The sequence below is a fragment of the Maylandia zebra genome, linkage group LG10 (assembly GCF_041146795.1).
Source record: "Maylandia zebra isolate NMK-2024a linkage group LG10, Mzebra_GT3a, whole genome shotgun sequence".
NCBI classification, from domain to species: domain Eukaryota; kingdom Metazoa; phylum Chordata; class Actinopteri; order Cichliformes; family Cichlidae; genus Maylandia; species Maylandia zebra.
This window is the reverse complement of record NC_135176.1, coordinates 8,299,057-8,317,270: the sequence shown is the minus strand read 5'-3', so window position 1 is coordinate 8,317,270 and position 18,214 is coordinate 8,299,057. Positions and strand designations below refer to the sequence as shown.

The 18,214-nt window shown below is 41.0% G+C and overlaps 1 protein-coding gene across 1 annotated transcript; it reads left to right on the top strand.

Moving 5' to 3' along the window:
* The first annotated feature begins 1,159 nt into the window (after window positions 1-1,159).
* Window positions 1,160-17,333, top strand: LOC101471489 (beta-glucuronidase). The gene is made up of 13 exons (XM_004557419.5): window positions 1,160-1,459; window positions 3,161-3,346; window positions 3,828-4,009; window positions 4,118-4,260; window positions 9,991-10,178; window positions 11,177-11,329; window positions 11,474-11,652; window positions 12,960-13,106; window positions 13,862-13,946; window positions 14,334-14,510; window positions 14,591-14,726; window positions 15,157-15,321; window positions 15,649-17,333. Exons 1-12 carry the CDS (start codon window positions 1,244-1,246, stop codon window positions 15,306-15,308), a joined length of 1,944 nt encoding a protein of 647 aa, XP_004557476.3. The 5' UTR covers window positions 1,160-1,243; the 3' UTR covers window positions 15,309-15,321; window positions 15,649-17,333.
* Window positions 17,334-18,214: the final 881 nt, after the last annotated feature.

The window sequence follows — 18,214 nt, the reverse complement described above, 5'->3', positions numbered from 1 at the left end:
AATTTGGATAGAGTTGAACAGAGGTTTAGGTAGGTGAAAAAGGTTTAATATGTTTGTAAGCAACAGGTCACTGTATGCATGGCATTATGATGGAAACTGAGTCACAGTCAAAATTTGATTCTAGACAGTGTCATGGACCCTCAGTGCTCCTGGCCGACTCACCTCTCTCTCTCTCTCTCTCTCTCTCTCTCTCTCTCTCTCTCTCTCCGTGTGTGTGTGTGTGTGAGAGAGAGAGACTCACCTCTCTCGCTCTCTCTCTCCGTGTGTGTGTGTGTATGTGTGTGTGCGTACTAACTACACCCTGTGTTTCAGAGGCGGTTCTTCCTCCATCTCCTGCCTACCAACATTGTGCACCTGGGCTGATTATCTCACCTGTGGGTTATTTGATTATGACCTGTCTCCTACTTAAGCTTGATGAAGCAGTTCACTCAAGGCTGGATTTTTAACTAAGAACTGTTAGTGGACTTGGCCCTCCTGTGGTTAAACATTTATGTCCTTGTGAATCCTGCTCCCTTCTGCCCAGGATATTTGGGTGTTAGTAATCCTCCCAGAGTGATCTTGTGGCAAGGAGTGAGGGCTTGATTAAAATGGTGTCTTCTTGAGACTGTAACTGTGAAGTTGTGGATTACACTGGATCTATCGGTTGTCTCCAGTTGTTGAACCTTTAAGTGTAAACAAAAGCACTGAACTTTGAATCTGTGAATCTGCATTTCGAATTCATGTGAAAACAGATATGACTTAAATATGACAAACAGACATATTGTGCTAAGTTAGTTTCTTTGGTGACATCCTGGATGTTTCCTGCCTACTTTAATGTCACATTAGAAGAACTAAAACATTTAATTCTGAATATAGCAGCTGATTTTTTTTTTAATTTTCCTTTTTTTAAGGAAGATGAAAAGTGAGGAAACTGTGTCTGTCGGCCAAAAAACAAAGCAAAACAAAAAAAACCCAACGCTGGCAGGGAAACTGTCGGCAGGGTAAACCTACTATTTTTTTTTATAAAAGGTTAATGCTTAGCGTTGAAATGCGAAACTTCGTCTGTCTCCAGCCTGAAAGAGTTAAAGATTAGCTTGAGGGGAGAAAATGACAGGACTGAAAAAAAGGGAAGAGCGTTGGAGGGCTTTAAGCAGAAAAGCGGTGGGGATGTTACGTAATGCCGTTGTCACGTGACCTCTAAAGCGGAACAACAAAGAAAACTTCGGGGTTCGTCTCCGAGAGGGCAGTAGAAGAGGGCTTCAGGATGTCTGTACCTGGAGGTTCCGCGGTGCTCCGTGTCTTGTGGTTGCTATCAGTGTTTGGCACGGTGCTCCCGCTGGACGGCGGCATGCTCTTTCCCCGGGAGTCCACCTCCAGGGAGGTGAAGGAGCTGAACGGGCTGTGGGATTTCAGGCCTGACGGGTCCCTCAACAGGAACGAGGGCTTCGAGAAGGCTTGGTACAAACGTCGGCTGGCAGAGGTGAGCGGGAACGGAGGTGATAGCAGGTCAGATGAAATAAATCAGCCCACTTTGTTTTACTATTGACAGGGTTGTTGTAACCCTGTCAATAGTAAAACAAAGTGCACATACAGTAATGTGCACATTTTAATCTCTGTAAACAAGAACCTTTAAACATCCTGCAATTATGTAGTTATACCAAAAAAAAAAAAAAAATCGTAAATAAAAGCTACTTGGAATGCCATAAAACGTGTTAACACAAATACAAGAAACCCTCAAACTTTTTGGGTTGACTCATTCATACGTTTAGCTAGTAACTGGGTGTTCAAAACTAAGTTTCAAAGCCCGGGTGGAAAGTCTCATGACCACTGCGAACTGAAGCTTTCGTGCATCCTCAGTTTGGATAGGTGGCTTTTCTGCTGCTGGAACAAGCCTGGTAAACTCCCAGAAAGCCTAAAAGTCGTTATCGGCAGCAACCACAGCAGAGTTCCCTAATGCTTGCTCTAAGAACACGATCCACTGGATGTGTTGCTTATCCACAGCTTTACATTAGCAAAAATAGATTTTTATTCCTGTTATACCTATCACATCAAGTTTGAGGAGGTAACTTATAGAAAACTAAAAAAGAAAGAAAGAAAAAGCTTTAGAAATAACAAATTTAGACATTGTTACTTGATTTTCATTTTGCATGACCATTATTGGAAGCATTCAATTAACTTTACTTAAGCTACCTTCAAAGTAGGTGACATCTAAGTCCACAAAAATATGAGGTTATAACAAAAACAGTTTTTTTGCAATATATAATTTATTTTATAAAGTGGTTCATTATGCATTGCATCGAATTATTAAGCAACTGAAACCACCTCACGTATGTTAACGCAACAGGAGGGGAAATGATATTTGCTGAAACATGCTGATCATCAGTCACAGCCTGCTGTTTTTAACAGTGTCAAAGTTTTTCTTGCTATGCTGCATGATGATTTTTCAAAACCAAAACATGTTGATCATAATTGATAGTCTGGCATACTAAGTAAAATTAGAGTTGTGCAAGGCCTTTATGTGTCATTGTTTCACAGAATACCATTATCAATTCATGGCAATAGCAAAAAAAAAGTGTCCAGTCACTTTGGAGATGGTTATCAGACTGTTTCAAAACAGTTACACAATTCTCACATGCTTTAAATGTTTCCGTGTTTCACAAAGCCTTGCTTTAAACCAAGCACAAATGGATACATTCCTGTCAGATTGTCTTGTTTTGAGGTGTTTAGAGGCATTTATTGCAGAAAATATTCACAATTTCACAAGGAAAAATAAACAAGATGAGAACTTTGTGGGGATAGGTTCATTGAAAAATCTAAATTGCCCATAGGTGTGAATGCGGGAGTGAATGTGAGTGCGAATGGTTGTCTGTCCCTGTGTGTTAGCCCTGCGACAGACTGATGACCTGTCCAGGGTGTACCCCGCCTCTTGCCCTATGACAGCTGGGATAGGCTCCAGCACCCCTGCGACCCTAAAAAAGGATAGGTGGAAGCGAATGGATGGATGGAGAACAAAGGTCAAAACCTTACATTATAAATATTTGGCAAATGCACACGAAGGGGGCTAACCATGAGAATCAAAATGAAGTCAAATACATAAACATGTGTATTGCCTACTTTCAAATGGCTGCTACAGGTGTCCCTGTAAAGTCCTGTCTTCTCTTTGTTGTTTTATATTCTTTAGACCGGCCCAGTGATTGAAATGCCAGTTCCTGCCAGCTACAATGACATCACACAGGACCCCACACTAAGAGATTTCATTGGCTGGGTGTGGTATGAGCGAGAGGTGTTCGTGCCGGCCCGCTGGATCTCCGATGAGGGAACAAGAGTGGTTCTTAGAGTGGGAAGTGCTCACTATTACTCAATAGTGGTGGGTATCATGATAATTGTAAAAATATTTATTTATTATTATTTATTTTTACAAACATATTAATTATTATTTTAGTAATTATCAATGATATTTATGGATTTATCGATTAATGATCCAAAAACACACATAATGAAACAATTTCTTAGAAAATATATACTTATTTTAAGAAAGCTAGGACACCAGCATCTGTATTTCCTGATATAAGGTCTGAACTGTTTAAAAGTTTGTTTGTTGCTTGGTAATGCAACAAATGTTTTCAGTAGATGATAAGTTTGGGCTGTAGGCAGGCTAGTTTAGAACCTAAACTCAATAAAACTGTTGATTCAGGCTGTTGTGATACATGCAGACTGTGGTTTGCCATCATTTTGCTAAAATAAGGAAGAAATGTATTGTTTCAAAATACATCCTTGCTTCATTGTAAATAAGATTGTGTGTCACTAAATTGTAGCTCATGTAAAACGGTGATCATTCTCTGTTGCAGTGGGTGAATGGAGAGAAAGTGACAGAGCATGAAGGTGGCCATCTGCCTTTTGAGGCAGAGATTAGTAGTTTAATCCGCAGGGACCCAACGAAGCCATGCAGAATCACCATTGCTGTAAACAACACTCTAACTTTGGAGACTCTTCCTCCAGGCACCATCCAGTACATGAATGACCGTACCAGGTACCCTCATTCTTTGGTTCATATTTTTAACTTTATTGCCACCCTTTAAAACTTTAAGCTGATGCATCGGTGAGAATGTAGATGATGTGAAGACTGTTTGGTCTGCAGGTATCCTGATGGTTTTTTTGTGCAAAACATCTACTTTGATTTCTTCAACTATGCTGGGATACATCGTCCTGTACTGTTGTATACTACTCCTACGGTGTATGTGGATGACATCATAGTGCAGACCAACTTCATGGATAACACTGGTAAATTCATTTCAAATTTCCTTACTAGCACCAAAGAATATGTGAGCAGGTAAACTGATGGACAACCCCAATTCTAAAAGTGTTGGAACAATGTGTTAATGAAAACAAAATGCAATGATTTGCAAAACAAAAACAAATTTATTCAGAGACTACAGAAAACTCATTAAATATTTAAACTGAGACATTTGGCCTGTATTTGTATAGCGCTTTACATAGTCCCTAAGGACCCCAAAGCGCTTTACACATTCAGTCGTCCACCCTTCACACACACATTCACACACTGGTGATGGCAAGCTACATTGTAGCCACAGCCGTCCTGGGGCGCACTGACATTTCACTATTTCATGACAAATATTGGTTCATTTTGAATTTGAGGTTGGAAAATAAGTGGTACTCAAAAGAAACCAATGAATGAATATTACAACTAATTAGTTTAACTGGCAACAAGTGAGTAACATGAAGAGCATCTTAGAAAGGTAGACTTTCTCAGAAGTAAAGCTAGGCAGAAGTTTGCCAGTCTGCAAAAAACTGTATCTACAAATTGTGAAACAATTGCAGAATAATGTTCTTCATTGTAAAATTGTGAAGTTATTCTCTCGGCATTTAGCCCATTCACTCAGTGAAGCAGTGGGCAGGCACTAATCAGACGCCCGGGGAGCAGTGTGTAGGGACGGTACCTTGCTCAGGGGTACCTCATGGCATGCTACCTACTTAGCTATCCCTGCCCCTAAAACCTTGCTCTCCCCAGATAGCTCTTCCAGCTGCACCAGGGGAACACCGAGTCATTTCCAGGCAAGATGAGAGATATTTTCTCCAGCATGTGCTGGGTATACTCCGTGGCCTCCTCCCAGTAGGACATGTCTAGTATACCTCCATAGTTTTACAGCATGTTTTGTAAATTACCACATTTTGCTCGACATCCTTCTCGTGAAATCCAAACAACACTGACTCAAATTCCCTGCTCGTCTGAAACTTCCACTGTTGCCATATTTTTCCCTATCTGGTAGTGTATAAACACGCATGCTCAGCCCTGTGTGCCAGGTAGAAAAATTTCCAGTTGGGATTAATGATGCATTCTCAGCGTGTGGGAGTAAAAAAAAACAACAAAAAACTCAGATTGAATTAAATGCAGACAGCTTAATATTGACATGACCATTTATACTCCATGGTTACGATAAAGCCATTTTAACCATCATAGGTGGGAAAAACTCTCACATACTCAGCTCTACTTCATGCTCGGCTATGAATAACTACAGTGCTACCACCACCTGATAAAGTCAAGAGGACCACAACATCTACAAAAAGAGATTTTAAGGTCATTAAGTTGGAGGCCTTCTGCCACCTGAGTTGAAATTAGGTCCATAAAAACTTTGAACAGAATCATTAGTAAAGGATAGCCCTGGCAAAATCCAATGCCCACTGCAGATGAGTCTGACTTATTGCCAGAAATGCAGGCCAAGCTCTTAATGTACCGTAATTCCCGGACTACAGAGCGCACCTGATTAAAAGCTGCATGCTCTAATTTTAGAAAGAAAATCAATTTTGTACTTGTATAGGCCGCACCGGCTTTTAAGCCGTATGCGTTTCACTCGTAATATGAGATATTTACACAGAAATATTACACGTGAGGATTTTTAACGTTTAATTTAATCCGTAAGGTAACATAAACATGGTAACACAAACGTTATGGTAACATACAAAAATACATACTGCAAATGCTTTTTTTTTTTTCCTCGAACAGCGCCTGTAACACGGCTACCTTTAAGTATACGTACGTATCGGTAACACACAAATCACATTGCTTATGTTTTTATTACGGAACAGTGCACAAACAACATTACAACGTCTCTTAACAACCGGTAAAAATATATACCGTATATATACTACTTATCAATTTTATTGGTCTACTGTTACCAGGAAAAATGTTTTTGGCCGCATGAAAAAAAAAAAAAAATGCATTAGCCGCACGTCAGTATAAGCTGCAGTGTGGGGGGGGGGAAAAGTAGCGGCTTATGACCCGAAAACTACGGTAGTTGCGCGAGGACTAAATAACTCCTAACAAAAGGCTAGAAACTAGGGGTGCAACGATATTCGTATCGATATTGAACCGTTCGATACAGTGCTTTCGGTTCGGTACGCATATGTATCGAACAATACAACATTTGTAATTTATTTTATCAACTTTCCTTCTGACTATGCTGTCTGTGTGGAGCGCTCAGTGAATCTGCGTTCGACTACTCCGCCTAGGCTGCACTGTCGAGCGCAGATCCACTGAGCGCTCAACACAGACAGCATAGTCAGAAGGAAGAGCGCAGGGCAAGCTAGCAAGACAGAAGTTAAGCTCTCCTTGCAACATGGACCCCCCCCCACCCTCATTCAGATCTGGCGTTTGGAATTATTTTGGTTTTCATGTGATGAAACACTATCTCTTACCGTACACTACGAAATCTCCATTTGCACTATTTGCCTATTTTGCACCACTATGCCTCCTTACTTGAATATTGTATATTGTATATTGTATATTGCATAGCTTTTTTTTTTTTTTTTTGTTATACGTAAAATTGTATTGTATTTATTTAAATTTTTACTTTTTAATTATTTTATTTGCATTTTTCTAATCACTAGGGTTTGAGAGTAAGGCAATTTCTATTCTGTGTATGTCCTGTACATGTGGCAGAATTGACAAATAAAGTTGACTTGACTTGACTTGACTTGTGATGTATGACCCTGAAGGTAAGCGAGTCATGGACTAAAGTAAAACAGTATGTTGGATGTGCTTACATAGGTGGGAACTAGTGTGTTAGCGCAGTTAGCTCGTTAACGTGTTGGCCGTCTAGCCCCATGCACAGGGCGATCGGTGGTAGCTCGTTAACGGAGATTTGCCGTGTTGTGGCGTTAAGGTCATTTCAACGAGATTAACCTGAAAGCACTAGTGGGAACACAACGAATATGACTGCACATTTACGCCGACATCATCCTAGTGCAAAGACAAGTGGAAGCGGAAAAAAAACAAGCAAGCATGCTACTAACTTTAGCCGAGTCATTTAGACAGCTGTTAGCACGTGATTCTCCTTATGCTGCTGAGAATATAGCCCAGAAGAAGCGGATAGTATAGCTTTTATTTTGGAAAGAGGCATTTCTCTGTAATAAACTCTCTTTTCCAAAGATGAGTGATTCCTCAATCAGATACAGGGCTCGCAAAATCGCTAGCCCGACGTCCTGGGGCTAGCGATTTTTTTCAGACGGGCTACCCTGCCCGTCGGGCTATTGTAGGAAGGAAAAATCTATGTCAATGCTTTTGCATTCTTTCGGAAATGTAGCTGGGTAATTATGTCATTGACATCGGTGAGCCACTGCCAATATGTGACATATTGAAATCGCGTTTGAATTTGCGCTTGTTTTTTTGCTTTCACTTTGCAATCGCGCGAACTGTGTATAGAGAGCGACAGCACTGATTGGTGAGTGATGATAATTTGCGCACCAATTCCTCTGACGTTGTCTTATCAATCGTTAGCTTACTATGCAAACATGACAAGTAAAATCTCCCGCAACAAGCTTAAACATGTGAGAGGTTGATCGTGCAGAGAATCGCTGAGCATTATGTGAGTGCGTGTGTAAAAGCAGCAGGATATATATTGTAGCGGATCAGGGCTGTTCGGGGTTCTGTTTGTACAGTTATGTTTTGTTTATGTTGCCATAGTGACGGGTGACGCCCTCTCGCTGCGACGGTGTGTCCTTCTGGGGTCAGAGGGCGCCCTGTGTGGTGGTGGTGGTGTTGTTGTTGTTGTTGGTGTGCTGTTGCCGCGCTGAGCAGTTAGCTAGCGGCAGTGTTCTTCTGCAGATGTCAATAAACGGCTGTGCTCCCTGGCTAGCTCACGGGAAGCAAGACCAAACGATACCTCCGTCTCCTCCTTGTCTGAGCTCGCCACAATATTTTAGTTCTGCTGAGCCAAATAAGACAGGTCAGGGTGAAGAAGTGACAGCCAAAGAAAAACTTACCACAAAACGGAAAAGTTATGACAAATCAGACTATAAGGCAAAAAGAAAGTGCAGCTTTATGGTTTCATGGACAAAAGAATTTCTGTGGCTGCAATATGACAAGCGAAATAACCAGGGCTGCACATAAGTGGTCCGCAGGTGCGCATTCGCTGTCAAAATAAAAAACGGGCACAAGATAAGAAGTTGCAACGCGTGTTTGCATACATAAGATTTTCAGGAGGAGGACAGACATTTGTTTAGAACTCTTAAAGATGTCGAAGAAGCAAGCTCCTTTAAGCAATTACTGTGATGTTCCTCCACCTCCAAAGAAATGTCAGAAGGAGTCCGAACCACAAAAGAAGCAGGTATTGTCGGAAAAGTAGTTGCAGGAGGTGAGCTGGCTTCAAACAAATGATGAACGCACAGAGATGTGGTGCGGAATGTGGCGTGAAAATTTAATAAATGACAAATTAAAAAGGCATGAACTTTTTTTTGTATCGAAAAAATATCGAACCGAACCGTGAATTTTGTGTATTGTTGCACCCCTACTAGAAACCCCTTTTACCCTAGCAGCACGGTCCACAGAATAGCCTGAGGGGCACAGTCGAATGCCTTCTTCAAGTCTACAAAACACATGTAGACTGGATGGCTGAACTCCCACACACTTTTAAATATCCTTAAAAATAAAAATGTTCCTCTTGAATCTGAGGTTCCACTAACATACAAACTCTGCTTTTCGGTACTCTGGAATAGATCTTCTCAGGGAGGCTGAGGAGTTTGATTCCCTTGTAATTGGAGCACACCCTCCGAGTCCCTTCTTAAATGTGGGAACCACCATCCCAGTCTGCCAATTCAGAGGCACTTCCCCAGATCTTGACATGACGTTGCAGAGGCGTGTAAACCAAGTCAGCCATACAACATCTAGAGCCTTCAGGAAATCAGGAGCAATCTCATACTACCAAGGGGCGCTGCCACCAAAGAGTTATATTACCTCAGTGACCTGACCCCAGTGATGGGCGAGTGATCCTCAGACCCTACATCCTCTACAGAAGAGGTGACAGTGGGATTAAGGAGGTACCTGAAGTTTACCTGACTATATCCTCATTTAAAGTCAGTAGTGCCGCTCTGCACTACCATGTGAGTAGAGCACCACTTTCCCCTCCTAAATCATTTGACGGTTTGACAGAATCACTCTGAGGCAGTCTGAAAGTCTTTTTCGTCACTGAACTCCTCACACCCAAGCTTTTGCTTTAGCCACCTCCTGAGCCATGTCTGCTTGGCCTGCGTGGCCTGTGCCACTTTGGTGGCAGCAGATGGGTACGGACCCATCTGCTGCCACCAAAGTGGCACAGGCTAACCAAGTCTTCTACAGCTCGATAGCTCTCTTCACCTTTTGTTGTCCACCACTGGCTCGGGGATTACCACCACAACCGACGTCAACCACTTTGCACCTGCAAATGGATGCTGCATCCTTGAGACTAAAGAGGAGCGGGACAGTCTGGATTCTTATCTGCACTCAAAAGTCTGCATCTCTGAACACATGAGGGTGCATCATGGTGATTTCAAAAATCACAGATTTTACAATTAGTGCATTCTGTTTTTATTTACATGTTACACAGCATCCCAGCTTTTTTTTTTTTTTTTTTTTTTGGAACTGTGCAAAAACATAGTGAATAGGATCCACATTAATACAATACAGATTGAATGTGCTATTACTATTTATCAGATATTGCTGTTTCTTCTGGATTCTAGGTCTTGTTAGATACAAAGTATCTGTTCAAGGTGCTGCAACAGCCACCCTGAAGGTTACTCTGATGGACAAAGATGGCCACTGTGTGGCCTCCTCTAACACACCATCTGGAGTCCTCAAAGTTGTAGACGTGAAGCTGTGGTGGCCGTACTTGATGCACGAGAATCCAGGTTACCTTTATTCTATGGAGGTAAGACAACATGCTTGCAGACAGGGAAGTGTGTTCCTGCGGTGTGATGTGGTTTGACAATATGGCCATTAGATTTGTGAGGCTCATTAAGGGGGTTTGTTAAGAAGTAATGATCTTTTATTAATTGGTTAGTAGAGTGTAAACAGTGTAAAAATCACAGTTTATGTACCACGAGGAAAAGCGGAAACCAGGATTTTGACTTATCCAGGTAACTTAAGGGTTAACCCTGGGTTTTTGCTATTTTTATTTGGATCTAATGTCTTTGTCTTAGAAGCAACTTTAATCTTTGATTTTTTTTTATTTTTTTTTTATTGTTCTATAAACATTAGCCTAATATGCAAGTTTCAGTTCAACTGAAAGTGCCACATTTTCCCTGATTATTTTATTCACAGCATGTTTTAAGTGCATTATAGATTCTCTGCTGGGGGAATACTTTTTATATTCGCAGCTTGTTAAGCTGTACCTTACAAAAACCACTGAATGAACCCTAAACTGTGTGTTGCATTGTCACAAGAATGTGCGTGTATTAACCTTGTGATTTAAAAATATATAAATATTATTATACTTGATACTAATCTGCTGCTAAACCTCTCTTATACTGGAAAATTGAAATACTAGCAATCACAACACACACCAAGAATACCTGTTCAGTAAATTAAATATATTTCACTTTAACATGAAATGCTTATGCTAATGTAATGTTAGCTTATTCTTATGCTAATATTAGTAAGCTTCTCAGCAACCATCCTAACATTTTAGTCGGTGTCCTGTTGACATAAACATAATAACATTTTAAATAAATGATGTGCTGCCATGTCTGTTTGAAAACGGTTTGTTTAATTACGTGGGATCGTGATTTTGTTTTGATATCAAATTGGCTACAGAGAATTGCACAGTTCTACTGGTATTGGTGCCAACTGCTACATTTCTGGTGACATCATGTCTGCTGAAGAAGATGTAAAGAACAACATTTCTACCATTTGTACTTTAACCTCTAGGTCCACCTAATAGCAGTCAGTGAGACCTCAACATATGAAGATGTGTATACTCTGCCAGTCGGCATCCGCACAGTCAACGTTACCAAGACCCAGTTCCTCATTAACAACAAGCCGTTTTATTTCCATGGTGTTAATAAACATGAGGACTCTGATGTGAGTACCACTAGAGGGATGAAAATCCAGAATGACTCTGTCTTATTTGTCTTTGAAACAATGTGTCAACATTAATTTGAGTCACAATTAAGAGACTTAATTTAATGACCTCATCTTTATTTTCCTGGTTTTAATGTGTTGTAGATTCGAGGTAAAGGATTAGACTGGCCCCTAATTGTAAAGGACTTTAACTTAATTAAGTGGTTGGGAGCCAACTCGTTCCGTACCAGCCACTACCCCTATGCTGAGGAGATCCTGCAGATGTGTGACCGTCATGGGATTGTGGTGATAGATGAGTGCCCAGGTGTTGGCATCAAAGACATGTAAGTGTCACTAAACGCATCTCTGTAGCCCATGAGTATGTTTGAGGTCAACAGTGAGAAATTCTGTGTTACAATGTGTGAAGATATGGAGAAACTTGCATATTGGTATGGCAATCCTGTGACTCAGCACAAGTAGGGATAGATACCGGTATCCGGTGCTATGATGGCACCGGTTCTGACATAAACGGTAGTAACCAGACCGAAAAGCAGCGCACATTTCGGTGCTTTATTTCGGTGCTTTTTTTTTTCCTGAGCTGTGATAGACTTTAGATTCTAGCCAATCATTTTACGTTTCCGAGGATAGTAGGCGGGGCCAGGTACGTACGTTCTTTTAGAGCAGAGCTACAGATTAAAATGCCCAAGGCGAAGCGGCCAAAAGTCTGGCTGTACTTCACAGCAAAATATGCAAACTCAGCAGCCTGCAACAAGTGCTTTAAGCTGATACTGTCAAAGGAGGTAACACCTCAAATCCGATGAAACACCTGGCGACGCATAGCGTTTTTTTTTAAAAGCCGAGAAATGCGCCGTATTTGATAGCTTGCTGCGAGACCTCACACCGTGCACATCTACTGCGGGTGGGTTGCCTGTTATCGGACCCGGAGTTAGCAACATCCCCCCAAAAACCCGAAGAGTAGAGTCCTGGCCCCTAGCCCTGCCAGTGTAGCAGAAATGATGACGGATGATGATGGCAGCAGCAGCCATTCTTCTCTGCGTGAGTAGCTTAATGTTGTTCGTTTGTAATTTACGTTGAGTAGGCTAACCACGTTATTATATTAATGCAGTACGGTGAACTAGCAAACATCATCATAGCTACATGCGGCTGTCTTCTTGTTTGATGGCAGTTACTCCCTTCACCCTGGCCAAAAAGGCTAAAATGACCAAGGAAAAAGTGGAAAACCGTTTTTGAACAAAGTTTGTGTTTTTTTTTTTTTTTTTTTTTTTTTTTTCCATTGTTTAAGCTGCTTCCAGCCAAGAGTGATACCATATATGCCCCATAGCTGCAGAAAAGGCTAACATTGTTATCTTTTAACAAAAGAAACAGCTGAACATGAGAGGTATTTGGACCAATTTTGTGTTCTCCATTCTTTAAGCACCGGTTTGAGCACCGGCACCGTTTCAAAAGTACCGGTTTGGCACCGGTATTGGATAAAACCTAAACGATACCCATCCCTAGTTGTGAGTTAGGTCTTCACTTCTTGCAGTGCTAGCTTTGTCTTGTGGTCTCTGTAGAGCCCAAAAGATGGATTGATCTAAGTTGTTAGTCTTTCAGCTCAGGCTGAGATGTATCTTTTGTGCCTTGCTGATAGTCGCAGTTTTGGAAACGCCTCTCTGTCTCACCACTTGGTTGTCATGGATGAGCTTGTGCGCCGGGACAAGAACCATCCCTCTGTGGTCATGTGGTCGGTAGCCAATGAGCCCGCCTCAGAAATGCCTCCTGCTGAATTTTATTTCAAGTGAGTACAGGTTATTTTTCTTTTGAGGTGTAAAGCACTTATTATAGCCACTGTTCAAATAGTCATCACTACACAATCAAGCAACATGATGCCAGATGGTTCAATATGTTTTTAAACTGTAAATTTAAATGGTAATTCAAGCATATGTTCTGTCATGCTGAAGGCCTAAGAGAATAAAATAGTTCAGATTAAACTGGTACTTGTGGCTGCTCTCATATTTCACATGGAGTCACCACAGCAGAAGGATGTGCTGAGGTTGGGACTGGGTTTATGCAGCTCTTGATCGAGTGACCACTATACCATGGAGCCACCAATTACTTCAGATTAAAGACTAATGGTAAATGGCCTGTATTTGTATAGCGCTTTTCTAGTCCCTAAGGACCCCAAAGCGCTTTACACAACCAGTCATTCACACATTCACACACTGGTGATGGCAAGCTACATTGTAGCCACAGCCACCCTGGCGCACTGACAGAGGCGAGGCTGCCGGACACTGGCGCCACCGTGCCCTCTGACCACCACCAGTAGGCAACGGGTGAAGTGTCTTGCCCAAGGACACAACGACCGAGACTGTCCAAGCCGGGGCTCGAACCGGCAACCTTCCGATTACAAGGCGAACGCCCAACTCTTGAGCCACGATTGATAGAAAAGAAATGTTTTTCTGTCATCGATTATGTGACATTCTAACTATGCATCTGATAATCCTGGTGACTCCTCAGGTATATCAACGTCAACAACATTTGTTTTCCTTGCAGGACTTTGATAAAGCATACCAAAGCTCTGGACCATACCCGACCTGTCACCTACATCACAGACAGTAACTATGCCAGGGACAAAGGGGTGAGCTTCCACAGCCTTCACCTCACTATCAAGAATATATTAAACTAGCAAAAGATGCACAGCACTTTAAGACCACCCTTAAGTAGCAATTTACAATTTAGCAACAAGCCTCCACCTGTGACCCCACCCCCCACCCCACGGGAATCCCTTAAAATCCATCCATGAAGGAATGGCTGTGCGAGTACACAAAGTTTTATGGAAATGCATTTTACAATTTTTGTCTAACAACAAATATGCTTTAAGCTTGTACATGAATAATAAAGGAAAGCTCAAGAAGGTGGAGTTCTCTTGTGGCCTTTAAAATATTTTAAAAAAATATGTCGTCATCATGTTGAAGAATACCTCTAAAATATTTTAAATCTAATTATTTTTTTTCCCGCCCTCTAGGCTCCCTTTGTAGATGTTGTATGTGTAAACAGTTACTTCTCCTGGTACCATGATCCAGGCCACTTGGAGGTCATTCCTATTCAGCTCAACGCTCAGTTTGAGAACTGGTATGGAAAGTACAAGAAACCCATAATCCAGAGTGAATATGGAGCAGATGCACTTCCAGGGCTTCACATGGTGAGAATAAACTCACTCACTCAGTGACCTAGTCACATGTCACTTCAGCATCTTTAACAAGTTTTACTGTCACTCTACAGGATCCGCCCATGATGTTCACTGAGGAGTACCAGAATGCTCTCCTGCAGAGCTACCATGATGTGTTTGACCAGAAGAGGAAGCAGTATGTTATTGGTGAACTCATCTGGAACTTTGCAGACTTCATGACTGCACAAGGTACTGCAGCTTCAAAATCAAGCAACTTGTAGAACCAGAACTGCTGCCGTTTTTCCTGTTTCTACAGTACTGATAGTATACAGTATAGCCTATGTTTTGTCTAAAGATGAGAGCTCTTTTCCTCCTAGGTGATAATTTATATCAGGAGATTAAAGGGAAACTCAAAAGGAAATCTGGGCTAAAAAACAAAATGGCAACATAGTCAAGTTTCTAGATGAACTTCTGTGGAAAGAAATGACCCCTCTTGACATTCTACACACTGTCACTTTAACCAATTTAAATCTGCACTGCACAAGTTTTTGCACAAATTGTAAATACCAAACAATTGTCTTAAATTATCTTAATATTTAATACTTAGTATTTGAAGCTTTATTCAGTCACCTTATTATATTCTGCCCTGTAACAATGATATTTAATTGTCTGTCTACAGCAATCCATCGTGTGGTGGGGAACAAGAAGGGTATTTTTACCAGGCAAAGGCAGCCTAAAGCAGCAGCCTTCATCTTGAGGAGGAGGTACTGGAGACTGGCTAATGAGACGTGGAGACTGCCTCCTTGGACTAAATACCCCTGTTCACTCTGAAACTTTGTTGAAGGTAACCAGTCTGGGACATGCTCCGAACCTGCTAATATAATTCCCTCCTGTTGGGCCCCGAGGAGGGAATTCTGTGGGGACTCCACACTAGACTTGCACATGTGGGGCCTCTGTAATCTAGCCTATGTGGGGCCCAAAGAACTGTTTCTCTTTTGGGGAATTCTGTGGGCACTCTGTCAGCAACCCATAGTGGGCTTGCCAACTTGTGGGCTGTGTTGGTCTGCCCACAGTACCCCCACAAGGGGGATGTTTGCTTGGTGTTGAACACTTTGCTGCAGCTTTTACTAATATGTCTCTCTAACTTTTGTATTGTTTTGGGTTTTTTCAGATTGATGCAGAAGACCCATCAAGTCCCACCATGGTGACATTCACCGGTGTAGGTGATCCACTACTTGATTCTGTGAGCACGGTAGCAGAACAGACTAATCTTCTGCTGTCGCTTCTGAGGATGCAGTATGATCAGTAGACTCCTGCTCTCACTATTGTTCATCTAAAGTGACCTTGGAGTCATTTTCTATACATTGAGCCCTGTGCTGCTCATTTAAATCCAAAACCTGCTGCTAGTTCAGTCATGGTGATTAAGGAATGTTTTTTGTTTGTTTGTTTGTTTGTTGTTGTTGTTGTTGTTGTTTTTACGAAAAAGAATGACCTCTAAGTTAAAAAAGGTTGTCTCTGAACCATCTTTGAACTATAAGTACTTTAAAGCCTTGTATACACTGCAAGCAATTTGCTCATCGCGCATCGCTTTGAAGCTAAAGGCTCTATGCTTTTGGACATTCCAGATTCAGGTTACCTAGGTGATCCCCTTTGTATTTACTAAAAGGTCAGATGTCAATCAGTGCATTTCTTCACTCTCATTGGTAGTTGCTTCAGTCTCTCGCCCGAAAGTTCAGAAAACAAAGTGGCTATCACCTACGAAAAATAGGTGATAGCCACTTTTTTTTTTTTTTTTTTTGCCCAAAGTCACTTGAAGTGAATATCGTTTACTTTCTGTGGTCTCTCATCACCACGTCACTGCAAATCACTTTCAGTGTGTATGCAGCTTTACAAGTATTATCAGCCGTTCCAGTCACTATGAAGTCACCCGCACCAAATAAAGAATAAAAGCAAAGTTAGGCCTGTTTTACAATAAAGAAGAGCTAGTCTTTGCTATCTGATTGTGGTGATAACATTATTTTATTTTATTTCTGTTTTATTTTTGCTTCAAAAGTCTTTCATTCAAGGCTAAGTACAGTGAAGATGCATCATCGGCATTGGATGGGACTTGTATCACGTATGCCTTGCTAGCACCAGGATGAACCCCTTTTTGCCTTCAGAACTGCTTTTACTCTGTAACATAGAGTCAACAAGGCACTGGAAAGATTCCTCAGGCATTTATCTGTTGCTCATCTATGATAAAAATCTACCATTCCACCACATACCAAAGGTGCTCTATAGACTGAGATCTAGTAACTTTGGAGGTCATGTGAGTAAAGTGAACTCATTTTCATGCTCAAGAAAACCAGTTTGAAATTTGTGATTTGAGCTGTGTGACATGGCATAGTATCCTGCTGGCAGCAGACCTCATAAGATGGGTAAAGACCGTGATCCTAAATGATCCTGAATGGACATGGTCAGTAACTGTACTCAGGTTGGTTGTACCATTTTAAACTGTGCTCAATGGCACTCAAAGGCCATGTCATTAGATACAAGGTGTCATGTGATACATAAAACTGTATAAATGAAAAAGGTTGTACTGAAAATGACTGTCTGGAAGAACATTCTCTTTCTTGCAAGCAGATTCTGATCTTACACAGCATGTTTAACCAGTGGGGTTAGATTCTGGGTCCATTGTTATTCTCCTTTTACAAGTTTCCTTTAGCCGCTATCAATCTTTTTTGGGCCTTTTTAAAAAAAAAAAAAAATCATTTTTATGCCAGTGACATTCAACTGTACAGACTGTCGTTCCTAGTTTGCTGTGATCAGACAGTCGATTAACATTTCTAAATAAAGTATCACACCAACTGCAAAGCAGTTACTTGTGTATTGTTAATGACTCATGGTATCTTTTAAAAATTCTAAGTAAATGATTAACGAAATATTTAAATGCACATTTACTTTAAATAACAATTTACAAATGAAACTGAAAGGCAAGCAGTACCTGCAGATTGAAACAGGTCTCAGCTATCCACACAACAAAAAGGAATGAGAGAAAGCATAAAATGATACAAAGCAGTTAAGTATACATTGCAAGATACAAAAATAATCTGAGGTTTAGAAGATACTGAAATGTAAATATTACCAGAGTGTGTGTGAGTGAGGGGGGGGGGGGGGTACTTCTAAGAGACAATGTCACACACTCAGCCATGGGGTACTTTTGATTTTACTATGCTATTAAATATAGTAATAATATTTTGAAATATGTCAATTAAAAACACAAATAAGTTTATCCCAAAACAACAGTCAGTTGATTAAATATCACAAGTGTTAACCTTATTTCGATACCACGACTGTTTACTCAGAGTTTGTAATTGCAGAGAAATACTCCATTTATTTGGTGCATGTCATTGTTGAGCAGAAAGCTCAGAAAGCCCTTTGGGGCTTAAAAGGTTAATTAGGCCTCTGATATTTATTTATGCTAATTTATAGTTAAATTAATGATAGAAAAATGAAAGCTTAGTCTACTGTTAGCATACTTATTTGAAAGGGCATTGTGTTACTTTGTTTACATAGTAGGATATAGATCACAGTTCTTCATCAGTGCAGCATTTTCTGTAAACTCAGTAAAGGTCTGTGGCTGAATGTAGTGCAGTTACCACCAGAGGGAGCAGCATGTCGAGATTTGAAATGTCAAATTTCCAGATGTTGCTCTGGATGGGAGACACTATTGATATTGTGAATGATTTAAAGACATG